The 26,139-nt window shown below is 37.9% G+C and overlaps 2 protein-coding genes across 2 annotated transcripts; both read right to left on the reverse strand.

Annotated features, from left to right (window-relative positions):
* Positions 1–532: 532 nt before the first annotated feature.
* Positions 533–1,477, reverse strand: LOC101825413 (olfactory receptor 507). Its single transcript, XM_005075710.1, has one exon. It carries the CDS (start codon positions 1,475–1,477, stop codon positions 533–535), a length of 945 nt encoding a protein of 314 aa, XP_005075767.1.
* A 23,037-nt stretch (positions 1,478–24,514) lies between these two features.
* On the reverse strand, positions 24,515–25,426 carry LOC101822584 (olfactory receptor 494-like). Its single transcript, XM_040733295.1, has one exon. The coding sequence runs from the start codon at positions 25,424–25,426 to the stop codon at positions 24,515–24,517; it is 912 nt and encodes a 303-aa protein (XP_040589229.1).
* Between the last annotated feature and the right edge of the window lie 713 nt (positions 25,427–26,139).

The raw sequence follows: 26,139 nt of genomic DNA on the forward strand, positions 1-26,139 counted from the left end.
AATATGATTGTTATTATCATATAGAGATGAATAAATATCCTCAGGTAAGCTGAGGCTATGGTTTACATTTACATCACATTGATTCTATCAGGCTCTGAATTTCACTCACATAATTTAAAAAAAGAAAATGTTTCCTAGGGTATCACATTGGACAGCAATATCTTACCCCAAAATTGGACACCCCTCTCACAAACAGCCAGTTTTGACATCAGAGGATTGTAACACATATCTAATGCCTATGAGTGTAAATGTCCCATCTAAATAAAAGATTCCACTATAATTAAAACATCTCTAACAATTTTATGGTCTGTTCCATCTTGCTATTTTCTCTCTAAATGTGTTTCTTCTAACTATAGCTATTATATACACTTAAGGGTAACTATTATTGAAAATGGACACAGACTTAAAAATTATGCAGTCAGTAATTTCTACATAGCAGGGAATTACTTAGAGATAGGAATACAACTGAAAATAATATTCAATATCTGATTTTTGGAAATATTTTTGGTTGGGCATGAAATGAATAACATTGCTAGGAAAATGTTTTCTTACTAAATTGTCTCTTCAGAGCACCCTTAATCTCATTGTTCCTAAAGCTGTAGATGAGTGGGTTCAACATGGGGATCATCACCATGTAGAACACAGATAATACTTTATTCTGGTCTGTGGAGTAGCTGGACTTGGGCATCACATAGATGAATGTGACAGTCCCATAGAAAACAATCACTGCAGTGAGGTGGGAGGTGCAAGTGGAGAAGGCTTTCTGGCGACCCTCAGTGGAACCCATGTTAAGGATGGTGATGAGGATGTAGGCGTATGAAATGGCTATGACAAACACTGTGATCACAATGATGGAGCCCGCAGAAAATGAATCCACAACTATGAGGACACTATCATCAGAGCAGGAAAGTTCAACTAAAGGAGTAAAATCACAGAAAAAGTGATTGACTCTATTTGGTCCACAGAAGAGAAAAGAAAAGAAGGAAAGAATAAAGGAGGAAGCATTAAGAAAACCACCAATATAAGATCCTACAAGCAACTGGATACACACTCGTGAGGACATTTTGGTTGAATAAAGCAGTGGGTTGCAGATTGCCACAAAACGATCATAAGCCATGACAGCCAGAATGAAGGACTCAGTTGATCCAAAGAAAGCAGCTGAGCCAAGCTGGATGGCACATCCAAGGTAGGAGATGGTGTTTTTTTCTACCAGGAAATTGACAAGCATATTGGGTGTGACAGAAGATGAGATGCCTATGTCAACAGAAGCCAAGTGACTGAGAAAAAAGTACATGGGGTGATGGAGCTGAGAAGAGACTCTGATGAGGAGGATGGTGCTGAGATTCCCAGACACAGTCACCAGGTAGATGCACAGGATGATGGTGAAGAGGACAACTCTGAGAACTGGGTCATCTGTCAATCCCAATAAAATGAACTCTGTTACTGCAGTGTGGTTTCCATCCTCCACAAAAGCCATGGGATGATATAGCTGATGCTAGATCAAGGCTGTGATGGAGACATTACAAGAAAGGATTTATAAATATCTAACTACATTTTCAATAGCACATATATTGCACAAAATATATGTCATTGAAAACACATATTTGGGGGTATTACATTGGACTCCCAGAGTTTCCAAATATGTGTGCATTAATTATTTTATAAATTTAAAAGTGAAATACTAGCAAACTCTTTGTAATAATGTATCTTTAATTTACATCCATGTATATGATAAAAGATAACTAATTGTATTTAAAACTAAATGTGTAAACTATGAGATTTTTGAGAATAACAAATCAGAAAGAATTAAGCTTTGCAAATATAACATTATGCAATGAAATCTTAAGTAATTACTGACCTTTGGATTGGTAGGATCAACATAATAAAAATGGCAATCTTGCCAAAAGCAGTCTACAGATTCAATGCAATCCCTATCAAAATTCCAGCACAATTCTTCACAGATCTTGAAAGAACAATAATCAACTTTATATGGAAAAACAAAAGGCCCAGGATAGCCAAAACAACCCTATACAATAAAGGAACTTCAGGAGACATTACCATACCTGACTTCAAGCTCTATTATAGAGCTATAGTCCTGAAAACAGCTTGGTATTGGCACAAAAACAGACAGATAGACCAAGGGAACCGAACTGAAAACCCTGATTTTAATCCACACACCTATGAACACTTGATTTTTGACAAAGAAGCTAAAACTATACAATGGAAAAAAGAAAGCATCTTCAACAAATGGTGCTGGCATAACTGGGTATTGGCATGCAGAAAACTGCAGATAGATCCATGTCTATCACCTTGTACAAAACTTAAGTCCAAATGGATCAAAGATCTCAACATAAATCCAACACACTGAAACTCTTAGAAGAGAAAGTGGGAGATACTCTTCAATGAGTTGGTACAAGAGGCCACTTCCTGAACATAACACAAGTGGCACAGACACTGAGATCGACAATTAACAAATGGGGCCTCCTGAAACTAAGAAGCTTCTGTAAGGCAAAGAACACAGTCAACAAGACAAAAAGGCAGTCCACAGAATAGGAGAAGATATTCACTAACCCCACATCTCACATTGGGCTAATCTCCAAAATTTACAAAAAACTCAAGAAGCAAGTCTCCAAAACACCAAAGGATCCAATTAAAAGGTGGGGTACAGAACTAAATAGAGAATTCTCAATAGAGGAGGCTAAAATGTCCAAGAGACCCTTAAAAAGTGCTCAACATCCTTAGCCATGAGGGAAATGCAAATCAAAACAACTCTGAGATACCATCTTACTCCTGTCAGAATGGCTAAAATCAAAAACACCGAAGACAATTTATGCTGGAGAGGATGTGGAGAGACAGGAACATTCCTCCACTGCAGGTGTGAATGCCAACTCGTACAGCCACTTTGGAAATCAGTATGGAGATTCCTCAGGAAAATGGGACCCAGCAATTCCACTCTTAGGCATATATCCAAAAGAGGCAAATTCATACAACAAGGGCATCTGCTCCACTATGTTCATAGCAGCATTATTTGTAATAACCAGAACCTGGAAGCAACCTAGATGCCCCTCAACTGAAGAGTGGATAGAGAAAATGTGGTTCATTTACTCAATGGAGTATTACTCGGCAGAAAAAAACAATGGAATCGTGAAATTTGCAGGTAAATGGATGGCACTAGAAGAAACCATCCTGAGTGAGGTAACCTAGTCACAAAAAGACAAACATGGCATGTACTCACTCATATATGGATTTTAGACATGGATCAGGACAGTACCAGTCTGCACCTCCACTGACAGAGAGTCTGGGAAACAGGAAAGAACCTAAGAGATATGCATGGTACCCAAGAGAAGAGGAATGAGGCAAGATCTTCTGAACAGATGGGGTACACGGAGAGGGGTGAGGGGGAGTGGGAGCTTGGAAGAAGAGAGGGGGACAAGAGGAAGAGAGAGTAGGTCACGGGGGAACAGGAAGGTTGAGTGGGGGGTAAAATAGGGGGAAGAGGGAATCATAGGTTAGAAGAGAGATCTGGCACCAGTGAGACCTCTAGTGATCTAAAGGGATGACACCAACTGGCAAGCTAAGCAATAGTGGAGAGACCACCTCGAATGCCCATTCCTGATAATGAACTTGATGTCTATAACCATCCTGGAGCCTTCATCCTGTGACTGATAGAAGCATAGGCAAACACCCTCAGTTAAACACTGAACTGAACCCAAGGAACCCAGTGACAGAGAGAGAGGAGTGATGAGCAAATTGGCAAAGAATGGCTGGCAAAACCATCAGAGACAGCTGATCTCAACAGAGGAGAGCTCTTGGACCCAAGACCTACAGCTTGGAGGCCAGCATGGGACTGATCCAGACCCCCTGAATGTGAGAGTCAGTGAGGAGGCCTGGGCAACCTATGGGGCCCTGGGCCGTGGATCAGTGTTTATCCCTGGCATACAAACAGACATCGTGTGTCCATAACACAAAGATGGATGCTTTCTCAATCTGGACTCTTAGTGAAGTGCCTGTACCCTGCCCTGAGTGAAATGACAGACTCTAGATATCCCCTATGTGGAAGGAAGTAGCGATAGGGTGGGAGGCTGGGGGGAATTGTGGGGGGGGTTGCGGGAGGAGGGGAGGGAGAGGGAACTGGGGTTGACATGTGAAAGAAGCTATTTAAAATTATAATTAAGTAAACAAAAGTTTTAAAAAATCACAAAAAAGAATCCTTTACAAATCACTTGTACTGCTATACATTATATAGTAGTCTACTACCATTTACATGAAATATTAGGACTCTTAATGATTCAATTTTATGGTTAATAAAATGTGTGATCTGAAAACGCTAAGTAACTTAATGTTACATAAGAAACATTAGAATGAAGACACAAACCACAGGCTTAATAGTTTGAAGAGTGACAATAAAATGAGGAGCATGTTTTAATCTAGGAGAGGCAGCAGGTAAGCTTTTCAAATAGAAGGACTATGGTTAGAAATGTGTGTTGTCAACTCTATCAACTACCTGATTACTTTAAGACTAGTTTTTATAGTGAGAAATAAAATTTCTTGGAAGAACTAAAATTACAAATGAGAGAACCTACTACAAGTTTACTACATACTATGAATTTATTAAATACTTCAAATACTTACTAATTAAACCATTGCCTTCTCACAAATCACATACTGAATACTATTTTTAATAATAGTAGTAGGTACTTATTCACACACTCACCAAATCCTGTTTTCACATAATGATGTTTTCTAGCTGGAGTAAAATGGAATTAAATAATGTGATTGCTTACAAAGTACACAGGTAAATATTCAACCTGGAATATTAAGTTTACCCACGTTCCCCATCTAGAAGTAGGCAGATTCTCATGTCTTGAGATTTTTGACTTCATATTCTCTTGTTTGTCCACAGTGTCTGGACCCTGTGACCCTATAGTTTTCAGTCAGTAAACTAAGTCTGTCTTCCCATGAGACATTTGTCAGAAAATCACCAATGTCAAAGGTAATAAATTCATTCGCATTTTTCTTGAGTTTTGAGCTAATATGGCATTAGAGAGCACATGGATTTCCAGTCTTCTAAGTGCATGGATAAATAAGAAAGTATGAAAACTAAGTTCTATGCATAAATATTCACCGGAATTTCACTTTGGAAATATAAATTATGTTAATTTTTCTTGATTATACCTGACTTGTTTCTTGACTACAACTTATAAACATATACATATTTTCAAATAACCAAGTGTATTCGTATAGTAAAGGGATGTCTTTACACTCACCTTTTGAAATAAGGATTCATTCTAAAGTAGAAAGGCAAGATAATTATAGCATGGTTTTATAGCCTCCAAGCCGTCTCCCACAGTCATTGTTTACCATTGAGAGTAAATCTCTGAGGAGTCTAGGGATTCACTGTGAATCCAAAATCCCCTGGAACCAATATCTCAGGTGAAAATTAGCCATTCATTACACATGAACACAAATTTCAAGGAGCAAATTTGGATTGTAGTCGGATGTTTCTCTCTTGCCTGACTGTTCCCAGATATCCAGCAGCTGCTCCCCAAATTACCACACAGAGGCTTATATTAATTATAAATGCTTGCCTGATAGGTGAGGCTTCTTACTAGCTAACTCTTACATTTAAATTAACCCACTTCTATTAATCTCTGCTTAGCCACTTGACTTGGTACCTTTTCTCAGTATGGCATGCCCATCTTGCTGTCTCTCATGGCCAGTCAGCTTGTTTATTAAACCAATCACATTAACATGTATTCACACAGGGTAAAGGAATATTCCACAACATTGGATTTATAACTGGGTATTTTATTCATCAGTGTGTCTGTTTGTCAGTACCATGCAGTTTTTTATCATTATAGCTCTGTAGCAGAGCTCGAGACCAGTCATGGTGATGGCGCTGGAAGTTCTTTTTTATTATTATTCTTATTTAAATTAGAAACAAGTTTGCTTCACATGTCAATCCCAGTACCCTCTCCCTCTCCTCCTCCCCTGCCTCCCCCAGCCAGCCCCCCAACCCCCCAACCAATCCCCATTCTGATCCCTAGGGAGGGTAAATCCCTCCATTGAGGAACTCCAGAGACTGTCATCTCATTCACAGCAGGGCCTAGGCCTTTCCCCAAGATTCCAGGATGAGGGAGCATCACTCATTGTGGGATGGGGACCCAAAGTCCATTTGTATGGCAGGGATAAATACTGATCTACTACCCAAGGCCCCATAGATTGCCTAGGTCTCCTCACTGACACCCACATTCAGGGGGGTCTAGATCAGTTCCATGCTGGCTTCCCAGCCATCAGTATGGGGTTCAATAGCTCCTCCTTGTTCAGGTCAGCTGTTTCTGTGGTTTAAAACAGCCCAGTCATGACCCCTATGCTCATCAGTCTTCCCTCTCTGTCACTGGATTCCAGGAGTTCAGTTCAGTTCACTGTTTAGCTGTGGGTGTCTCCCTCTGCATCAGTCACTGGGTAAAGGTTCTATTTCCCAGATTCTCTGGCAGTGAGATTGTAGACTGGCCTTATCCTGATCCATGTCTAAAATCCATATATGAGTGAGTACATATCATGTTTGTCTTTTTGTAACTGGGTTACCTCACTCAGGATGGTTTCTTCTAGAGCCATCCATTTGCCTGCAAATTTCAAGATTCCTTTGTTTTTTTCCTCTGAATAGTACTACATTGTGTAAATGTACTACATTTTCCCCATCCATTCTTCAGTTGAGGGGTATCTTGGTTGCTTCCAGGCTCTGGTTATTACAAATAATGCTGCTATGAACATAGTTCAACAGATGTCCTAATTTTATGAATGTGCATCTTTTGGGTATATGCCTAAGAGTGGAATTGCTGGGTCTTATGGTAGACAGATTCACATTTTCCTGAAGAATCTCCATACTGATTTTCAAAGTGGCTGTACGAGTTGGCACTCCCAACAGTGGAGGACTGTCTCCCTTTCTCTTCATCCTCTCCAGCATAAACTGTCATTGGTGTTTTTGATTTTAGCCATCTGACAAGAGTAAGATGGTATCTCAGAGTTGTTTTGATTTGTGTTTCCCTGATGGCTAGGAATGTTGAGCTTTCTTAAGTCATCTTAGACTCCTCTGTTGAGAATTCTCTATTTATTTCTGTAGCTCACTTTTTAATTGGATCCTTTGGTGTTTTGGGGTCTTACTTCTTGATTTCTCTGTAAATTTTGGATATCTACCTGCTGTCAGATGTGGGGTTAGTGATTATCTTTTCCCATTCTGTGGTTTGCCTTTTTTGACTTGTTGACTGTGTCCTTTGCCTTACAGAAGCTTTTCAGTTTCAAGAGGTCTCATTTATTAATTGTGGATCTCAGTTTGTGTGCTACTAGAGTTATGTTCAGGAAGCAGTGTCCTGTACCAATTCTTTCATGGGTACCTCCGACTTTCTCTTCTAATAGGTTCAGTGTGGCAGGATTTATGTTGAGGTCTTTGATCCTTTTGGACTTAAGTTCTTTTATTGTCCAGAACTTTTTTTATCTGTCCTGGCTTTTTGTTTTTCCATCTGAACTTGAGAATATTGCTTTCATTTTCTGTATAGGATTGTGTCATAATTTTTATGTTAATTGTGTTAAATCTGTAGATTGCTTTTGGTAAGATGGGCATTTTTAATATGCTAATCCTACTGATCCATTAGCATGGCAGATCCTTCCACCTTCGGATATAATCTCTAATTTCTTTTTCCAGTGACTTGAAGTTCTTGTGATACAGGTCTTTCACTTTCTTTGTTAGAGTTACTCCCAGATATGCTAAATTGTTTGTGGCTGTTGTGAAGGGTCTTGTTTCCGTGGTTTCTTTCTCAGTCCTTTTGTCATTTGTATATAAGAGAACTACTTCATTTGGGGGGCTAATCTTGTATCCAGCCACATTGCTAGAGTTCTTCCTCATTTAATTTGATGTTGGCTGTTTGCTTGCTATATTTTGCTTTTTATCTTATTTAGGTTTATTCCTTTTATTCCTGATCTCTCTGAGACTTTTATCATGAAGGGTGATGTATTTTGTCAAAGGATTTTTCAGCATCTAATGAGATGATCATGTTTTTGTGCGTTTTTAGCCTTCATTTTGTTTATATCGTAGGTTACATTGACATATTTTCATATGCTGAACCATCTCTCTATCTCTAGGATGAAGCCCACTTGATCAGAGTGAATGATCTCTTTGATGTGTTCTTGTATTCGTTTTGCCAGTATTTTATTGAGTATCTTTGCATCAATGTTCAGGAGTGAAATTGGACTAATTCTCTTTCTTTGTTGAGTCTTTGGGTGGTTTGTGTATCAGGGTGACTGTGGTCTAATCAAATGAATTTGGCAATGTTCCTTTAGCTTATATTGCCTGGAAGTATTTGAGGAGTATTTATATTAACTCTTATTTGGGGGATTTGTTATTTGGTGAATATGGAATGTTCTCTAACTTTTTTGATTAATTTTGGTTTGAAGTCTGTTTTGTTAGATATTAGGATAGCTATACCAGCTTGCTTCTTAGGTCCATTAGATTGGGGAAATTTTTCCTACCCTTCAGTCTGAGATGATATCTGTGTTTCTTGTATGCAGCAGAATGTTTTCATAAAGATCCTGTTAGCCAATGTCTTTTTATTGGTAATTTGAGGCCATTGATATTGAGAGATATTAATGGCCAGTGATTGTGAATTCCTGTTATTTTTATTACTCTTGTTGGTGTTGTTGTTGTTGGTGGTGGTGGTGGTGGTGGTGTGTGTGTGTGCGTGTGTGTTTGTCTTCTTTGAATTTTTCTGGTGTGGAGTTGTCTATTGCCTGTGTTTCCGTGGGTTTAACTAGCTTGCTTGGTTTGGAATATTCCTTCTAATATCTTCTGTAGACGGGATTTGTGGGTAGATATTGATTAAATTTGACTTTGTCATGACATGTCTTGTTTTCTCAGTCTATGGTGATTAAAAGTTTTGCTGGGTATAGCAATTTTGGCTTGCATCCATGGTCTCTAGAGTCTGCAAGGTATCTATCTAGGCTATTCTGATTTTTAAGGTCTCCATTGAGAAGTCTAGTGTAATTCTGGTAGATTTACATTTATGTGGTATTTGGCCTTTTTTATTTGGAATTTTTAATATTCTTTCTTTATTCTGTATATTTAATGATTTGGTTATTATGTGTCATGGGTACTTTTTCTCTGGTCCAGTCTATTTGGATTTCTGTAAACTTATTGTGCCTTTATAGGCACTTCCTACTTTAGGTTAGGGTAGTTTTCTTCCATCATTTTTGTTGAATTTTTTTGTGGTTCTTTGAGCTGGGATTCTTCTCTTTCTTCTATTCCTATTAGTATTAGATTTTGACTTTTCATAGTTTCTCAGATTTCCTGGAAGTTTTGTATTAGGAATTTTTTAGATTTAACATTTTCTTTGACTGATGAATCTATTTTCTCTATAATATTTTCAATGCCTTATGTTATTTCTTCCATCTGTTGTATTCCGTTGGTGATGCTTGTATTTGTAGTTTCTGTTCACTTACCCAGATTTTCCATTTCCAGAGTTCCCACAATTTGTGTTTTCTCTATTTCTTCTTTCCATTTTTGGGTCTTGAATACTTTTATTTGTTTCTGACAATTGTTTTTTCTTGGTTTTCTTGACATTCTTTAATAGATACATTGATTTTCTCCAATGTTTTGTTTGTCATTTCTTTAATTCCTTTGAGGGAATTATTTTCATTTCCTCCCAAAGAACTTCTATCATCTTCATAAATATATTTTAAGGTTGTTTTCCTGTGCTTCAAGTGTGTTGGAATATTCAGGTCTTGCTGCCAGAAGATAACTAAATTTTGGTGTTTCCCTTTCAGTTATTGATTGCATTCTTACTTTTGTGTTTAGGTATCTGGAATTGGCATGATTATAGGTCTAGGTGTTGATTTCTGTGTTGTCTTTGTTGCATGAGTGTTTTGTCCCGTTGTTTCTGTTTCCTCTCTAGTCTTCTTGCCTAAGTGGCCAAGGGATCTGATGAGTAGTGAGTCTTCAGGTCCAGTAGGATGTATCTGCTGGCATTTGGGGGGCCTTGGGTTCTTTGATTCAGTCTGGCCTCCAGTAAAGCACCAGAACCTATACTAAGCACATGAAATATGGTGGAATCCCACCATAGGGAACTACCCCTATGATGGGATACCTTTCTCAGCCTTGATATCAGGGGAGGGGGACAGACTTGATTCTGCCTCAACTTGGTATACCAGATTTTGTTGACTCCTTCTGAGAAAAATATTAAGAGGTATTTTTAAGAACAGCTACAGAGCATTCAGTTTGTATATAAGCAAGACACAACAGTTGTTGGTCTTTCAAAAATACCAATTGCCCTACTTTAAAATGGCTGTCAAACTTGTGTGGGTGGGACAATGGCCTTTGACATCAGAAAAATTACATGTATTAGAGCACTTGGTACAGGAACAGATACATACTCTACATATTGAAGAATCAACCAGGCTTTGAATACTGGAAAATGGAGAATGATAACAGATTCAAGAGCCATAAAATAGGTGATTCAGCTAACAGGCCCTTATGGCCTGGAATTCCCTTGCTTTATTTATTACCTAAGGCATGGTTTAGTATAGTGATTGATTTTCCCACAGCTAAACACTGAGCTGAACTCAAGAAATCCAGTGACAGAGAGGGAGGAATCAATCCAATTGGTTCAAGGCTTGAAAACTGAAGTAGAAACAATAAAGAACATACAGAATGAAGGGAAGTTGAAAGTAGAAAAGCCTCGGTGAACAATCAGGAACTATATATGTACGTATAACCAATAGCATACAAGAGATGGCAGAGAGAATCTCAGGTGTTGAAGACTCATTATAGGAAATACAGTCATCAACCAAAGAAAATCTCAAAACCAATAAATCCCTAACACAAAATATCCAGGAAATATGGGACACTGTGAAAAGGTCAAACCTAAGAATAATAGGTATAAAAGGTGAAGAAGTTCAGCTCAAGGGTACAGAAAACATATTAAACAAAATCATAGAAGAAAACTTCCCCAACCTAAAGAAGGATATGTGTATGAAAGTAAAAGAATCTTACAGAACACCAAGTAGACTGGACCACAAAAAGAAGTCCCCTCCTGACATAATAAGCAAAATGCCAAACTTACAGAATAAAGAAACAATATTAAGAGCAGCTAAGAAAAATGACCAAGAAACATATAAAGGCAGACCTATCAGAATCATACCCAACTACCCAATGGAAACTCTGAAAGCCAGAGGGTCCTAGATAGATGTTCTACAAATGCTAAGGGAACATAAATGCCATACATTCTACTATGACCAGCAAATATTTCAATCACTATAGATGGAAGAAATAAGATAGTCCATGAAAAATAAAATAGATTTAAATAATACATATCTACAATTCCAGCCCTACAGAAAGTACTGGAATGAAAACTCCAACCCAAGGAAGATAACTACACTCAAAAAACATAGGCAATATAATCCCACTTTACCAAAAACCAAAGAAAAAGAGGGAAAACCCACACTCAATAACCAGCATATCCAAAACAAACAAGAATTAACAATCAGTGGTTGTTAATACTCCTCAATGTCAATGGTCTTAACTTGCCTATAAAAAAGCACAGGCTAAAAAATGGATACAAAGACAGAATCCATCCTTCTGCTGCATTCAAGAAACACATTTCAATGGCAAAGGCAGATGTTACCACAGAGTAAAGGGATGAAAAAAAATTTATAATCAAATGGACCCAAGAAACAAGCTGGTGTAAATATCATAATATCTAACAAATTAGATTTCAACTTAAACTCAATAAAAGAGATGAAGAAAGTCATTTCATATTCATCACAGGAAAAGTCCATCAAGAAGATGTCGCAATTCTAAATGCCTATGCCCCAAATACGAAGGCACCCACATATGTAAAAAAAATACTCACACAAAACCTCACACACTTATAGTGGGAAACTTCAACACCTCAATCTCACCACTAGACAGGACCACCAGACAAAAGCTTAACAACAACAACAACAACAAAAGGAATCAATAGAAGTTATGGAACAAATTGGTTTAACATACATCTATAGAACATTCCATCTAAACACAAAAGAATATGCCTTCTTCTCAGTGCCACATGGAACCTTCTCTAAAGTCAACCACATACTTTGCAACATAGCAAACCTCAACAGTTTAAAAAAAATGGAACAACCCCCTGTATCCTATTGGATGACCATGGTTTAAAGTTAGAATTCAACAACAACACAAATCACAAAAACCCTACAAACTCATGGAAACTGAGCAATGTGCAATTGCACCATTCTTGGTCAAGGAAGAAATAAAAGAAGAAATTAAAGACTTCCTAGATTTCAACGAGAATAAAGATACAACATCTCTCTCCCTGGGGAATGAAGTGGGGATTGGGTGGGGTACTGGGGAGCCTGGGATAAGGGGAAGGAGGGGAGGGAGAGGGAGCTGGGATTGACATGTGAAGCAAGCTTGTTTCTAATTTAAATGAAAAATAAAAATAAATAAATTTGTGGGACTCTTTGAAAGCAGTGCTAAGAGAAAAGTTCATAGCACTAAGTGCCCACATAAAGAAATGGGAGAATAGACACACTGGAGAATTAACAGCACAACTGAAAGCTCCAAAACAAATGGAAGCAAACTAACCCAGGAGGAGTAGATGCCAGGAAATAATCAATTTAAGGGGCAAAATCAATAAAGTAGAAACAAAGAAAACAATACAAAGAATCAATGAAACAAAGATTTGGTTCTTTAAGAAAATCAATAAACACCCCAGACTCCAGGACTTCTCTACCACAAACGAGACCAGGAAACCAGAGGAGCCAGGGAGACCAGGGAAGCAGCTGTTCCGGCCACGGGATCCAGCAAAGGGTCCAGGGGACCAGGTGTGAGGCTAAGCACCCCAGATACCTGTTCTTCTTCTCCACCCACGGGACCAGAACGAGGACAAGGAGGAGAAGAACTACCAGATTATTGGACTTGCTAACACCCACCGAAAGGGAACTCTGGTCCCCTAACCACCAGACCAGTAAGGGGCTCTTTCTGCACCCACGAGAAGAAGAGATGGGAAAGAGACAATACAAAAACACACTCAGCAAAAGAAAAACAAATATGACCCCACAAGATTCTAGAGACTCCACACCAGCAAGACTCCAACATTCCAATGCAAATGAAGCAGAAGAGAATGACCTTAAAACCACTTTCATGAAAATGATAGAGGCTCTAAAAGAGGATATAGGAAAATCCTTCAAAGAAATGAAAGAAAAAAACAAACCCAAAAAATGCAAGAAATGGAAGAAGAAATGAAGCAAAAAATGCAAGAAAAAACAAAGCAAAAAAAAATAAAAGAAATGGAAGAAGAAATATAACAAAAAGGCAGGAAATGGAAGAAGAAACAAAGCAAAAATGCAAGAAATGCAAGAAAAAGCAAACCAAAAATTGCAAGAAATGGAAGAAAAAGCAAACCAAAAAATTCATAAAAGGGAACAAATGGACGAAAAGATAAACCAAAAATTGCAAGAAACAATGCAAACACTACAAGAGTTGAAAACTGACATAGAGACAATAAAAAAAAACACAATCTGAAGAAAGGCAGGAAATAGTAAAGCTGGGCAAATGGTCAGGTCTACCAATACAAGCATTACCAACAGAATAGAAGAGATGGGAGAGAGAATCTCAAGTGTTGAAGATACACTAGGAGAAATAGATTCATCAACCAAAGAAAACCTTAAGTCCAACAAATCCTTAACACAAAACATCCAGGAAATATGGGACACCATGAAAAGACCAAACCTAAGAATAATAGGTATAGAAGAAGGAGAAGAAAACCACCTCAAAGGGGCAGAAAACATATTCAACAAAATCATAGAAGAAAACATTCCCAACCTTAAGAAAGACATGCCAATGAATGTTCAAGAAGCTTACAGAACACTAAATAGAGTGGACCACAAAAATAAGTCCCCTTGCCACATAATAATCAAGACCCCAAATACACAGAATAAAGAAAGAATATTAAGAGCAGCTAAGGAAAAAGTCAAGTAACATATAAAGGCAGACCTATCAGAATTACACCTGACTCCTCCATGGAAAATCTGAAAGCCAGAAGGTACTCGATAGATATTCTACCAACACTAAGAGACCATGGATGCCAGCCCACACAACTATACCCGGCAAAGCTCTCAATTACTATAGACGGAGAAAACAAGATATTCCATGACAAAACTAGACTCAAGCAATATGTATCCACTAACTCAGCCCTACAGAAAGTTTTGGAAGGAAAACTCCAACCCAAGGAAGCTAACTACAACCAGAAAAACATAGGCATTAGAGAATCCCTCTCTACCAACAGCCAAAAGAACAAAAGGGTGAAATTCCACACATAATTCCAACAACAACAACCATTGCGAATTGAAGAAGGATGAGCAATCAATGATCATTAATATCCCTCAACATTAATGGCCTTAACTCACCCATAAAAAGACACAGACTAGCAGAATGGATTCGAAGACAGAACCCTTCCTTCTGCTGCATACAAGAAACACACCTCACCCTCAAAGACAGACACTACCTGAGAGTTAAAGGTTGGGAAAAAAATATTCAATCAAATGGACCCAAGAAACAAGCAGGGGTAGCAATCCTAATATCTAACAAACTAGACTTTAAAATAAAAGCAATCAAAAGAGATGAAGGAGGTCATTACATACTCATCACAGGTGAAATCCACCAAGATGAAGTGTCTATCCTGAACATCTATGCCCCAAATACAAAGGCATCCACATTCGTTAAAGAAATATTATTAGAACTTAAATCACATCTAAAGCCCCACATAGTTATAGTGGGAGATTTCAACATACCACTCTCACCACTAGACAGGAATACCAGACAGAAACTCAACAAAGAAGCAAAGGGTCTAATAGAAGTAATGACCCAACTGGGATTATCAGACATCTATAGAACATTTCATCCACATAAAAAGAATATACCTTCTTCTCACCACCACATGGAACCTTCTCAAAAATCAACCACATACTTGGCAACATATCAAGCCTCAGCAGCTACAAAAAAATTGGAATAACTCCTTGCATCTTATCAGACCACCATGCTATAAAATGAGAATTCAACAACAACACGAATTGCAGAAAACCTACAAACTCATGGAAATTGAATAATGCTCAACTGCACCATTCCTGGGTCAAAGAAGAAATAAAAAAGAAATTAAAGACTTCCTCGAATTCAATGAGAATGAAGACAAAACATACCCAAACCTATGGGACACTTTTAAAGCAGTGCTACGGGGGAAGTTCATAGCACTAAGTGCCCACATGAAGAAACTGGAGAACAGTTATAATAGAGAATTAACAGCACAGCTGAAAGCTCTAGAACACAAAGAAGCAAACTCCCCCAGGAGGAGTAGACACCAGGAAATAATCAAATCGAGGGCTGAAATCAATAAAGTAGAAACTAGGAAATCAATACAAAGAATCAATGCAACGAAGAGTTGGTTCTTTGAGAAAATCAACAAGATAGACAAAACGTTGTCCAAACTTACAAACAGCAGAGAGTGAACACGCAAATTAACAAAATCAGAAATGAAAAGGGGGACATGACAACGGACTCTGAGGAAATCCAGAGAATAATCAGGTCATACTTTGAAAACCTGTACTCCACAAAATTTGAAAATTTAAAGGAATTGGATGACTTCCTGGATAGCTATCACTTGCCAAAACTAAATCAAGAACAGATAAGCAATTTAAATAGACCTATAACCCCTATGGAAATAGAAGCAGTTAAAAGTCTCCCAACCAAAAAAAGAAGTACAGGTCCAGATGGCCTCAGCGCAGAATTTTACCAGAAATTCAAAGAACAGCTTATACCAATTCTTCTCAAAGTATTCTACACAATAGAAGCAAAAGGGTGTTTGCCAAACTCTTTCTATGTGGCTTCAATAACCTTGATCCCCAAGCCACACAAAGACACAACTAAGAAAGAGAACTATTGACCATTTTCCCTCATGAACATCAATGCAAAAATACTCAATAAAATACTGGCAAATCGGATCCAAGAACACATCAAAACAATCATTCACCACGATCAAATAGGTTTCATCCCAGGGATGCAGGGATGGTTCAACATACAAAAATCCATCCATGTAATCCACCATATAAACAAGCTGAAAAACAAAAATCACATGATCATCTCACTAGATGCTGAAAAAGCCTTTGACAAAATCCAACACCCCTTCATGATAAAGGTCTTGGAGAGATCTGGGAAAACAGGGACATACTTAAATATAATAAAAACTATATACAGTAAACCAACAGCCAACATCAAATTAAATGGACAGAAACTCAATGCAATTCCTCTAAAATCAGGAACGAAACAAGGCTGTCCACTCTCTCCTTACCTTTTCAACATGGTACTTGAAGTTCTAGCCATTGCCATACGACAACAAAGGGGGATCAAATGGATATAAATTGGGAAGGAAGATGTCAAACTTTCACTGTTTGCAGATGATATGGTAGTTTACATCAATGACCCAAAGAACTCTACTAGGGAACTCTTACAGCTGATTAACACCTTCAGCAAAGTGGCAGGCTACAAGATCAACTCAAGAAAATCAGTAGCCCTACCATATACAGATGATAAAAGGTCTGAGAAAGAAATCAGAGAAACATCACCCTTTACAATTGCCACAAACAACATAAAATACCTTGGGGTAACGCTAACCAAACAAATGAAAGACCTGTATCGCAAGAACTTTGAACCTTTAAAGAAAGAAATTAAAGAAGCCCTCAGAAAATGGAAAGATTTCCCATGCTCTTGGATAGGTAGGATCAATGTAGTAAAAATGGCAATCCTACCAAAAGTAATCTACAGATTCAATGCAATCCCCATTAAAATCCCAGCACAATTCTTCACAAAACTTTAAATAACAATAATCAATATTGTATGGAAAAACAAAAGACCCAGGATAGCCAAAACAACCCTGTTCAACAAGGCAACGTCCGGAGGCATCACCATCCCTGACCTCAAGCTCTATTATAGAGTTATAGTCGTGAAAACAGCTTGGTATTGGCACAAATATCGACAGGTAGACCAATGGAATCGAATTGAAAACCCTGATATTAACCCACACACGTATGAACATCTGATCTTTGACAAAGAAGCTAAAAATATACAATGGAATAAAGAAAGCATCTTCAACAAATGGTGCTGGCATAACTGGAGGCTGGCATGTAGAAGAATGTGGATTGATCCATGTTTATCTCCATGCACAAAACTTAAGTCCAAATGGATCAAAGACCTCAACATAAATCCAGCCACACGGAACCTCTTAGAAGAGAAAGTGGGTGGTAGCCTTGAATGAATTGTTACAGGAGACAGCTTCCTGAACATAACACCACTAGCACAGACAGTGAGATCAACAATTAATAAATGGGACCTCCTGAAACTGAGAAGCTTTTGTAAGGCAAAGGACATAGTCAGCAAGACAAAAAGGCAGCCTACAGAATGGGAAAAATATTCACTAATCCCACAACTGACAGAGGGTTAATTTCCAAAATTTACAAACAACTCAAGAAGCAAATCTCCAAAACACCAAAGGATCCAATTAAAAAGTGGCCTACAGAACTAAATAGAGGAGTCTAAAATGGCTGAGAGGCACTTGAGAAAGTGCTCAACATCCTTAGCCATCTGAGAAATGCAAATCAAAACAACTCTGAGATACCATCTCACTCCTGTCAGAATGGCTAAAATCAAAAAACCAATGACAATTTATGCTGGAGAGGATGTGGTGAACGGGGGACACTCCTCCATTCCTGGTGGGAGTGCCAACTGGTTCAGCCACTTTGGAAATCAGTATGGAGATTCCTCAGAAAAATGGGAAATAACCTACCACAAGACCCAGCAACTCCACTCTTAAGCCTATATCCAAAAGGTGCCCATTCATACAACAAGGATGTCTGTTCCACTATGTTCATAGCAGCATTATTTGTAATAGCCAGAACTTGGAAGCAACCTGGATGCCTCTCAACCGAAGAGCGGACAGAGAAAATGTGGTACATTTACACAATGGAGTACTATTCAACAGAAAAAAACAATGGAATCCTGAGGTTTGCAGTCAAATGGATGACACTAGAAGAAACTATCCTGAGTGAAGTAACACAGTCACAGAAAGAGAAACATGGCATGTACTCTCTCATATATAGATTTTAGACATTAATCTGGGGAGTGTCTGCCTACAATCCCATGGCCAGACAGTCTGGGAAACAGAAACTTTATTCAGTGGCTGATGGAAGAAGAGGCACACTCCCATGGCTAAGCACTGACCTGAACTCAAGAAAGCCAGTAACAGAAAGGGTGGACTTATGACCAAAGGGATTAAGACTGGGCTGGTTTAACCCCCAGAAACAGCTGACCTGTTAACTCTTGAATCCCAGGCATCAGCCTGGGAATCCAGCATAGGACCGATCAAGACCCCCCTAAATTGGGTGTCAGTGAGGAGGCCTAGGTAATCTATTGAGCCTTGGGCAGTAGATCAGTATTCATCCTGAGTATACACATGGACTTTGGACCCCCATCCAACAATGTGAGATGCACTCTTATCCTGAACTCTTGTGGGAGGGTCTAGGCCCTGCCCTGTATGAAATGACAGACTATGGACACCCCCATGGAGGGCCTCACCCTCCCTGGGGAAATGAGGGGATAATGGGGGGTTGGGGGGAGGGCACAGGAGTAGAGGAGGGAAAGGGAGAGGGACTGGAACTGACTTGTGAAGCAACCTTGTTTCTAATCTAAATTTAAACTTAAAAATAAATAATAAAAAAGAAAAAAGAAAAAAATAAAAGGAGGATATAACAACAAACACTGAGGAAATCCAGAGAATCATCAAGTCATATTTTAAAATTTAAAGGAAGTGAACAATTTTCTGCATAGACATCACCAAAATAAAATAAAGAACAGATAAGCAATTTTAATAGGCCTATAGCCACTAATGAAATAGAAGCACTAATCAAAACTCTCCCAACCAAAAAGAGCCCAGGGCCAGATGGTTTCAGTTCAGAATTCCACCAGAAATTAAAAGAAGAGCTAATACCAGTACTCCTCAAACTGTTCCACACAATAGAAGCAGAAGGGACATTGCCAAACTCTTTTATGAGGCTACAATTACCTTAGTACCCAAGCCACACAATGACATAGTAAGAAATTAAACTACAGATTAATCTCCCTCATGAACATTGTAGCAAAAATACTCAATAAAATGTTGGCAAATTTAATGTGAGAACACATCAGAGAAATCATCTTCCACGATCAAGCAGAATTTATCCCCAGGGATGCAGGGATTGTTTAACATATAAAAATCCATCAATGTAATCTGCCATATAAACAAACTGAAAAAGAAAAACCACATGATTATCTCACTAGATGCTGAAAAAAATCTTTGACAAAATCCAATACCCATTCATGATAAACGTCTTGGAGAGATCTGGAATAACAGAAAAAAACTGAACATAATAAAAGCAATATACAGCAAACCAACAGCCAACATCAAACTTGGTCATATACCCAAAGGATGCTCAATCATACCACACGGACATTTTGTCAAATATGTTCATAGCAGCATTATTTGTAATATCCAAAATCTTGAAACAACATAAATGCATCTTAACTGAAGAATGGATAAAGAAAATGTGATATAGCTACACAATGGAGTATTAATCAGCAGTAAAAAAAATGACATCATGAAATTTGCAGGCAAATGTTTGTCTTTGGGGTCTGTATTATCTTACTCAGAATTGATTCTAGTTCTATCCTTTTGAATGGAAACAGAAAAACAAGATACGGGTAAAAGAGAAATGGGGGGAGGGAATGGAAGTAGAAGCTTTGGTTGGTATGTTAAAAAATTTAAGAAGAATATGATGGGGCCATGTAATGATGAATCTACCTGGATGGTGGTAATACCATTAAGCTGACAAACACTACCTAAAGATCAGTTTTGGACTATAAATTGCTCAGGCCACTCAAAATATTGAGTTCATATCAGAATGACATGAACATTTTACAGAACTTTGAACTCAGAAATCCTTAATCCTAAGACTGCCAAATACAACCAAGTTAGACATTGTAGAAAGCTTGCCAGAAATAACTTCATTATTGTAAATAGTTTTACTGTGTTAGAGTTAAAACCTATCCTTTTTATTTAGACAAAGGGGAAATATTGCAGTATATTTGATTACACTGTGAATCCCAAGATTGTGTTATTTATTTAAAAATCCTGCTACCAGCTGTTGTGTGGGTCAACCCTAGCATACACCTTTAATCCCAGAGCTTTCTGCTCAAATATTGTAAACAGAATTAAGTAAAATTAACCATAAGTCAAGAGGCAGGGCAAGCAACCAATTAACCAGAAAAAAATTATAAAGAGTATCAGGAAGTCAGGAGGAGGGAGGGAGAGAGAGAGAGAGAGAGAGAGAGAGAGAGAGAGAGAGAGAGAGAGAGAGAGAGAGAGAGAGACAGAGACAGAGAGACAGAGAGACAGAGAGACAGAGACAGAGACAGAGAGAGACAGACAGACAGAGAGAGACAGAGACAGAGACAGAGAAAGAGAAAGAGAGGTGCACAGGAAGAAGAAGGTACATCTGGTTGGAGGAGTTTTGTTTCAATGGCATAGGAGAAAGCTCTCTTTCTGGGATGATGGCAGAAGAGGAAGCAGCTGGGTGTTTTCTCTGCCTTTCTAAGCAAGTAGGTTTTGACTCCAGCATCTGATTCCCATTTATTGATAAAATAGAACAATAGAGACTTTGTTAAAAGAACATGTAAAGGTCAGCCTGACTGACCTAAACCATTCTTCCAAGGGTGGCCCGGTAACGTGAATAGTCAGGAGAAAGAAACATGGCTAAGTTTGTGTAGAAGAGCCTATGAAAAGGAAATCATAGGAAAAAGCCAGATATTTGGATGGATTAGGCTCACACTTTTATCTACACAGGTAACTGGTGGACACAGGGAAAGGATAGAGAGTCATAGTTGCTGACCTGAGTCAACCAGCAGGTGTGCCAGAGCTCTAGATGTTTCCCCCCACAGTGGAGAGGAAGAGAGTGCCAAACTCAAGAGGTGTTCATGAATATGAATGGTTTAGTCAGGAACAGAGGAGATATCAGACTCATTGCTTCATGCTTTCCTTTAGATTTGTGGATGGTGAAGATCCTCTGAAGTGTTGAATGAAAAATAATATATCTCCTAAAAGTATTGAACAATTAAAACCCACAAACATTTTGTTCCTACTCAACTTTGAATGTCGCTTATTCATGATGCTTGACAAAAGACCTCTGAGAATTTTATACATAGTATTTCATTAAATTTTATAAAACATTTGTTTTAATTTCACAACATAACTACATTTATAGGAAATAATCTCATCTGCCTTGTCTGACTTCAGTCCCCTGATGCTGTGGTTAGCGTGGATGGATTATTGCAGAATCAGAACAGAAGTAGGATTTTATCCCCACTGAACTCTGCTGAAGTAGAAGGAAAAAAGCAGGAATGGCCACTTCATGGAGATCCAGATGTGTTCAGAATTGACTTGGATAATTTTCAAAATCTAGAATGGACACCACAATGGAAGGGACAAAAGGAACTGTGGAGGCTTAATTTACAGCAGAGGCTTTACAGCTCTAATAAAATATTTAAGGGCTATGTATGGAAAAATGATGTTTTCTAACATTAAAATCATTGATATAATATTGATAGAATTTAAAACAGATTTTTAAATGATAGAGCTAGCATCAAAGGTACTAGAGTAACTTAATTACACCCTATATTCCCTTGTCTTTTATTTCTGATCTGTCTAGAATGCTTCTTTATTTTTTGTTTCACTTGTGTGTGTGTGTGTATTTATTTAAGAGCACAAATTATGAGTTGGTTCTTTCCTTCCACCATGTAGGTCCCTGTGATCAAAGCCAGATTATCATGTTTGGTGGCAATGACTTATTCCCACGGAGCCTCTGCTTCTTCATTTTAAAAACACTCATGTTGGAAGTTTTATACCTACCTCTACCAAAAGTTTGTTGCTAGTCTTTATCATTCCATGAACATCCTAAATATCTGGTAAAATTTTAAGTTACATCTGACTGCATGAGACCTTAGAGCTTTAATCTTGTAAATCCCAAATTCCTGAACATAAAGACTAGCCTCCCTGCAAACACATAATCCATATCTCTGAGGTCAGAATGTTCAACTATTTTCTCCATTTTACAGTAAGTATTAACTGACTGTAGATAACTGAGAAATAAAAAAAATAATCCCCGGTAAGAAACAATAATTTACATATCAATGAAGTTTTCAGGCTTATTCTTTACATATTTGGGAATAGTTTAGGAAGAAGGAAGGGATAAACCAGTAGTGTCCTTTCTCATAAATTAAATTTTTTTTCAGGAACATTTTGCCAGAACTTTAGGATTAGTTTACAGGATAACCATTGAGACATCAATTCCATCTAGATGCTTTTGTTGAGTATGTATTGTATTGTAGAACCAAGTAGACATTAACAATATGTTACTGAATGAAACAATTCTCATGAAATTGATGCTTGAGTGGAGAATGGACTAGAGGAGAATGAACCTTTTAAACTTAGAAGGTAATAGAGAAGAATAAATTGAGCTCATATGAAAAGTAAAGATAGCTGTGGTGAGATTGGGTAGTGTTAGCTGTGACAGAACTGAGTGGCATTAACTTGTGTAGGCTAGCAATGAAATCCCCATTGGGCAAGTTATATTTAAACAGGAAACTAAGAGGTGCATAAGGTATGGAGAGTGGGCAAAAAGCCTCCAGACAGAAAATAGCAAGTGCCTCAGCCTGGAGAATCTCACAATTTAAAAAGAAAGTCAGAGTAATCCAAGGAAGGACTCATGGAAAATGGAAGAGTATCTGGATACTATTCTAAAGTGAATAGAGTGAATTAAAATGTAAAAATAGGAGTAGCTTAGTATATGTTTTAAAATATGTGTTGTATAGACAATTTGTGTTGTCAACATTTCAAGTAAAATAAACACCAGTCTGGCAAGATATGCCTACTGGTGCTATGGTATCACAAATATTATGGGAGTAAACGAGTAAACAATCACTTTCTGAATGGATCTAAGTCTAACTGGACAAAATGAAATTCACACCTAACACTACTATTAGGCCCAAAACCTATACTACAAAGGACATAGGCCCTAGGGAAGAATCCACCATCATCGTTCCCCTAAATGGACATAGTATTAAACCAATTTGCAATGACTTATCACTATACCTACAGATTAGTTCATCTCCTAACCCTCATTAGAACAGGTTCTTTTTGCCGGGCGTTGGTGGCGGACGCCTTTAATCCCAGTACTTGGGAGGCAGAGGCAGGCGGATCTCTGTGAGTTCGAGACCAGCCTGGTCTACAGAGTTAGTTCCAGGACAGCCTCCAAAGCCACAGAGAAACCCTGTCTCGAAAAAAAAAAAGAACAGCTTCTTTTTGCAAGAGATAATGATTAAGACACAACTTTTTGAACATGGAATTATATAATGTGGAAGGCTCAGTACTATATCTGCATCATAACTCCTTCCCTCCAAGATCAGGAATTATTACAAAATGTGGGTGGAAAAATTATTTAAAAATTTAAAAAATCGAATTTTCACCTATAAATTGAAAATAAGAAGCAATTATTTGGTTTAAGAAAGGTATGATTCATGTAAAATGTGTTCTTAAACATATTTCTTAGACTATTTCATTTTTGGTTAATTTTGGGTTTAAAAGAGATATAAAAATAGAACTGAACAATTCTCTATGCCCCTCATCTTTTCTTCTAATGTTAATAGCTTGCATACTCATGCCTTATAACCAATTAACACATTAAATAAACTACAGAGTATATTTGAAAAAAAGATTGTAATAGCTAGAGCTGGTGGATGACTAAAAAATAAACCAGGCTTTCAGAACACCACAGAATAATTGTAGACATGGATTTATATTACCTATGCCAGCATGCACAAAATTAAAACAGACAAAATTCCCAGCATGAAGAGGGGACATGAGCACAAAGGCAACACATAGTTGAGGAGTGGTTGGCAACTGATATCTTTTAGAAGAAGAATCAGTTTTTGTAAACCTTGTGGCATCTTGTAGATGAGTGATGCTTCAAGAGAAACCTAACTATCTAAGCATGTACAGGTATCACAAGTTGAATTTTAAAATGAATAAAGCTTGGTTTGTAGGAGAGGGACTTGACAATGAGAGGAGTAGAGAGAGAAGATGGATATGATCAAAATATATTGTATAATGTTTTCAAAGACACATTTGAAAATACAAAAAAATAGAAATGCAATAAATACAATAGCTATGTATAATGAGAGAAAAAGAAGATGAGCACAAAAGGAGTAACAAAAAGCCTAATAACCAGGCCTGAGATGATAGTCCACTAGATTTTGGGTAATTGTTCTTATTATATTAAGTTTTACAAAAACAATAGATTACCCTAAGAAACTGTTTTCTTACCAGATATTTCTTCAAAGCACCCTTAATTCATTATTCCTGAGGCTGTAGATGAGGGGGTTCAACATGGGGATCACCACCATGTAGAACACAGATATCACTTTGTTCTGGTCTGTGGAGTAGCTGGATTTGGGCATCACATAAATGAAGGTGACGGTGCCATAGTAGAGAGTGACTGCAGTGAGGTGGGAGGTGCAGGTAGAGAAGGCCTTTCTGCGGCCTTCAGAGGAGTGCATCTTCAGGATGGTGATGAGGATGTAGGTATAGGATACAACAATGACAAACACTGTGATTATGACTACTGCGCCAGCAGAAAAGGAGGTAACAACTACAGAGAAACTGACATCAGAACAGGAAAGTTCCATCAAAGGAGCAAAATCACAGTAAAAGTGATTGATTCTGTTTGGTCCACAGAAAAGAAAAGAAAAAAAAGGAAGGGTGAACAGGAAAGCATCAAGAAAACCCCCTATGTAAGATCCTACAACCAACTGAATACAGACTTGTGTGGACATTTTGGTTGAATAAAGCAGTGGATTGCAAATTGCTACAAAGCGATCATAAGCCATGACAGCCAGAAGGAAGCATTCAAGTGTCCCCAAAAAACCAGCTGAGCCAAATTGTATAAAACATCCAAGATAGGAGATGGTACTCCTCTCCACCAGGAAGTTGACAAGCATATTGGGTGTGACAGAAGATGAGTAGCCTATGTCAACAGAAGCCAAGTGACTGAGAAAAAAGTACATGGGGTGATGGAGCTGGGAAGAGACTCTGATGAGAAGGATGGTGCTGAGGTTCCCAGACACAGTCACCAGGTAGATGCACAGGATGATGTTGAAGAGGACCACCCTAAGGACTGGGTCATTTGTTAAGCCCAATAAGATGAACTCCGTCACTGCAGTGTAGTTTCCATCTTCCAGGAAAGCCATGGCACAGAATAGCTGCTGCCAGAACCAAGCTGTGATAGAGATATTACAGGAAGCACTTTATAAGTAGGTCATTTTATTTCATATAATACACATGGGGATCATTGCAAACCAATATGTTTTTCAAAAACTTGAACCAACAATGAATGGTTATTTGGGTTGTCATTATTTATATTTTATGTATACATATATATGGACAATAAACTTATTTAAATAATAATGCTAGAATTTTTACAAATAAATAAATTTTATGTGCATTTACTTATAATAAAGCATTCCTAATTGAAATTAAGGTTAAAGATTAAAATTATGAGTCTTAGCTTGGTGAGACAGCTTGATAGGTGAAGACTCTTGTCACCAAGCCTAACACCTGACAGTTAGAATTGGATTCCTGGATCCTACAAGATGGGAAGATAGAACCAACTCCTGAATGTTGCCATGTTTTTATCCATCCATCTTGCATCTTCCCCTCACACAAATAAATAAATAAATATAAAGTAATGACAATTTTGAGAAAATAATGATGTATTTAGCATATCAAAAGACCAAAATATAAAAGCATAGGATTTGGTAACGAAGAATGAAATAATAGTTTTTTAAATCATTTTTTATTTTAATTTTAAATAGCTTGTTTTACATGTCAATCCCAGTTCCCTCTCCCTCCCCTCCTCCCGCACTCCCCCTCTCCCCCACCCTCCCACCCTATTGCCAAATCC

This window comes from Mesocricetus auratus, unplaced genomic scaffold (assembly GCF_017639785.1).
Source record: "Mesocricetus auratus isolate SY011 unplaced genomic scaffold, BCM_Maur_2.0 Super-Scaffold_4256, whole genome shotgun sequence".
NCBI classification, from domain to species: Eukaryota; Metazoa; Chordata; class Mammalia; order Rodentia; family Cricetidae; genus Mesocricetus; species Mesocricetus auratus.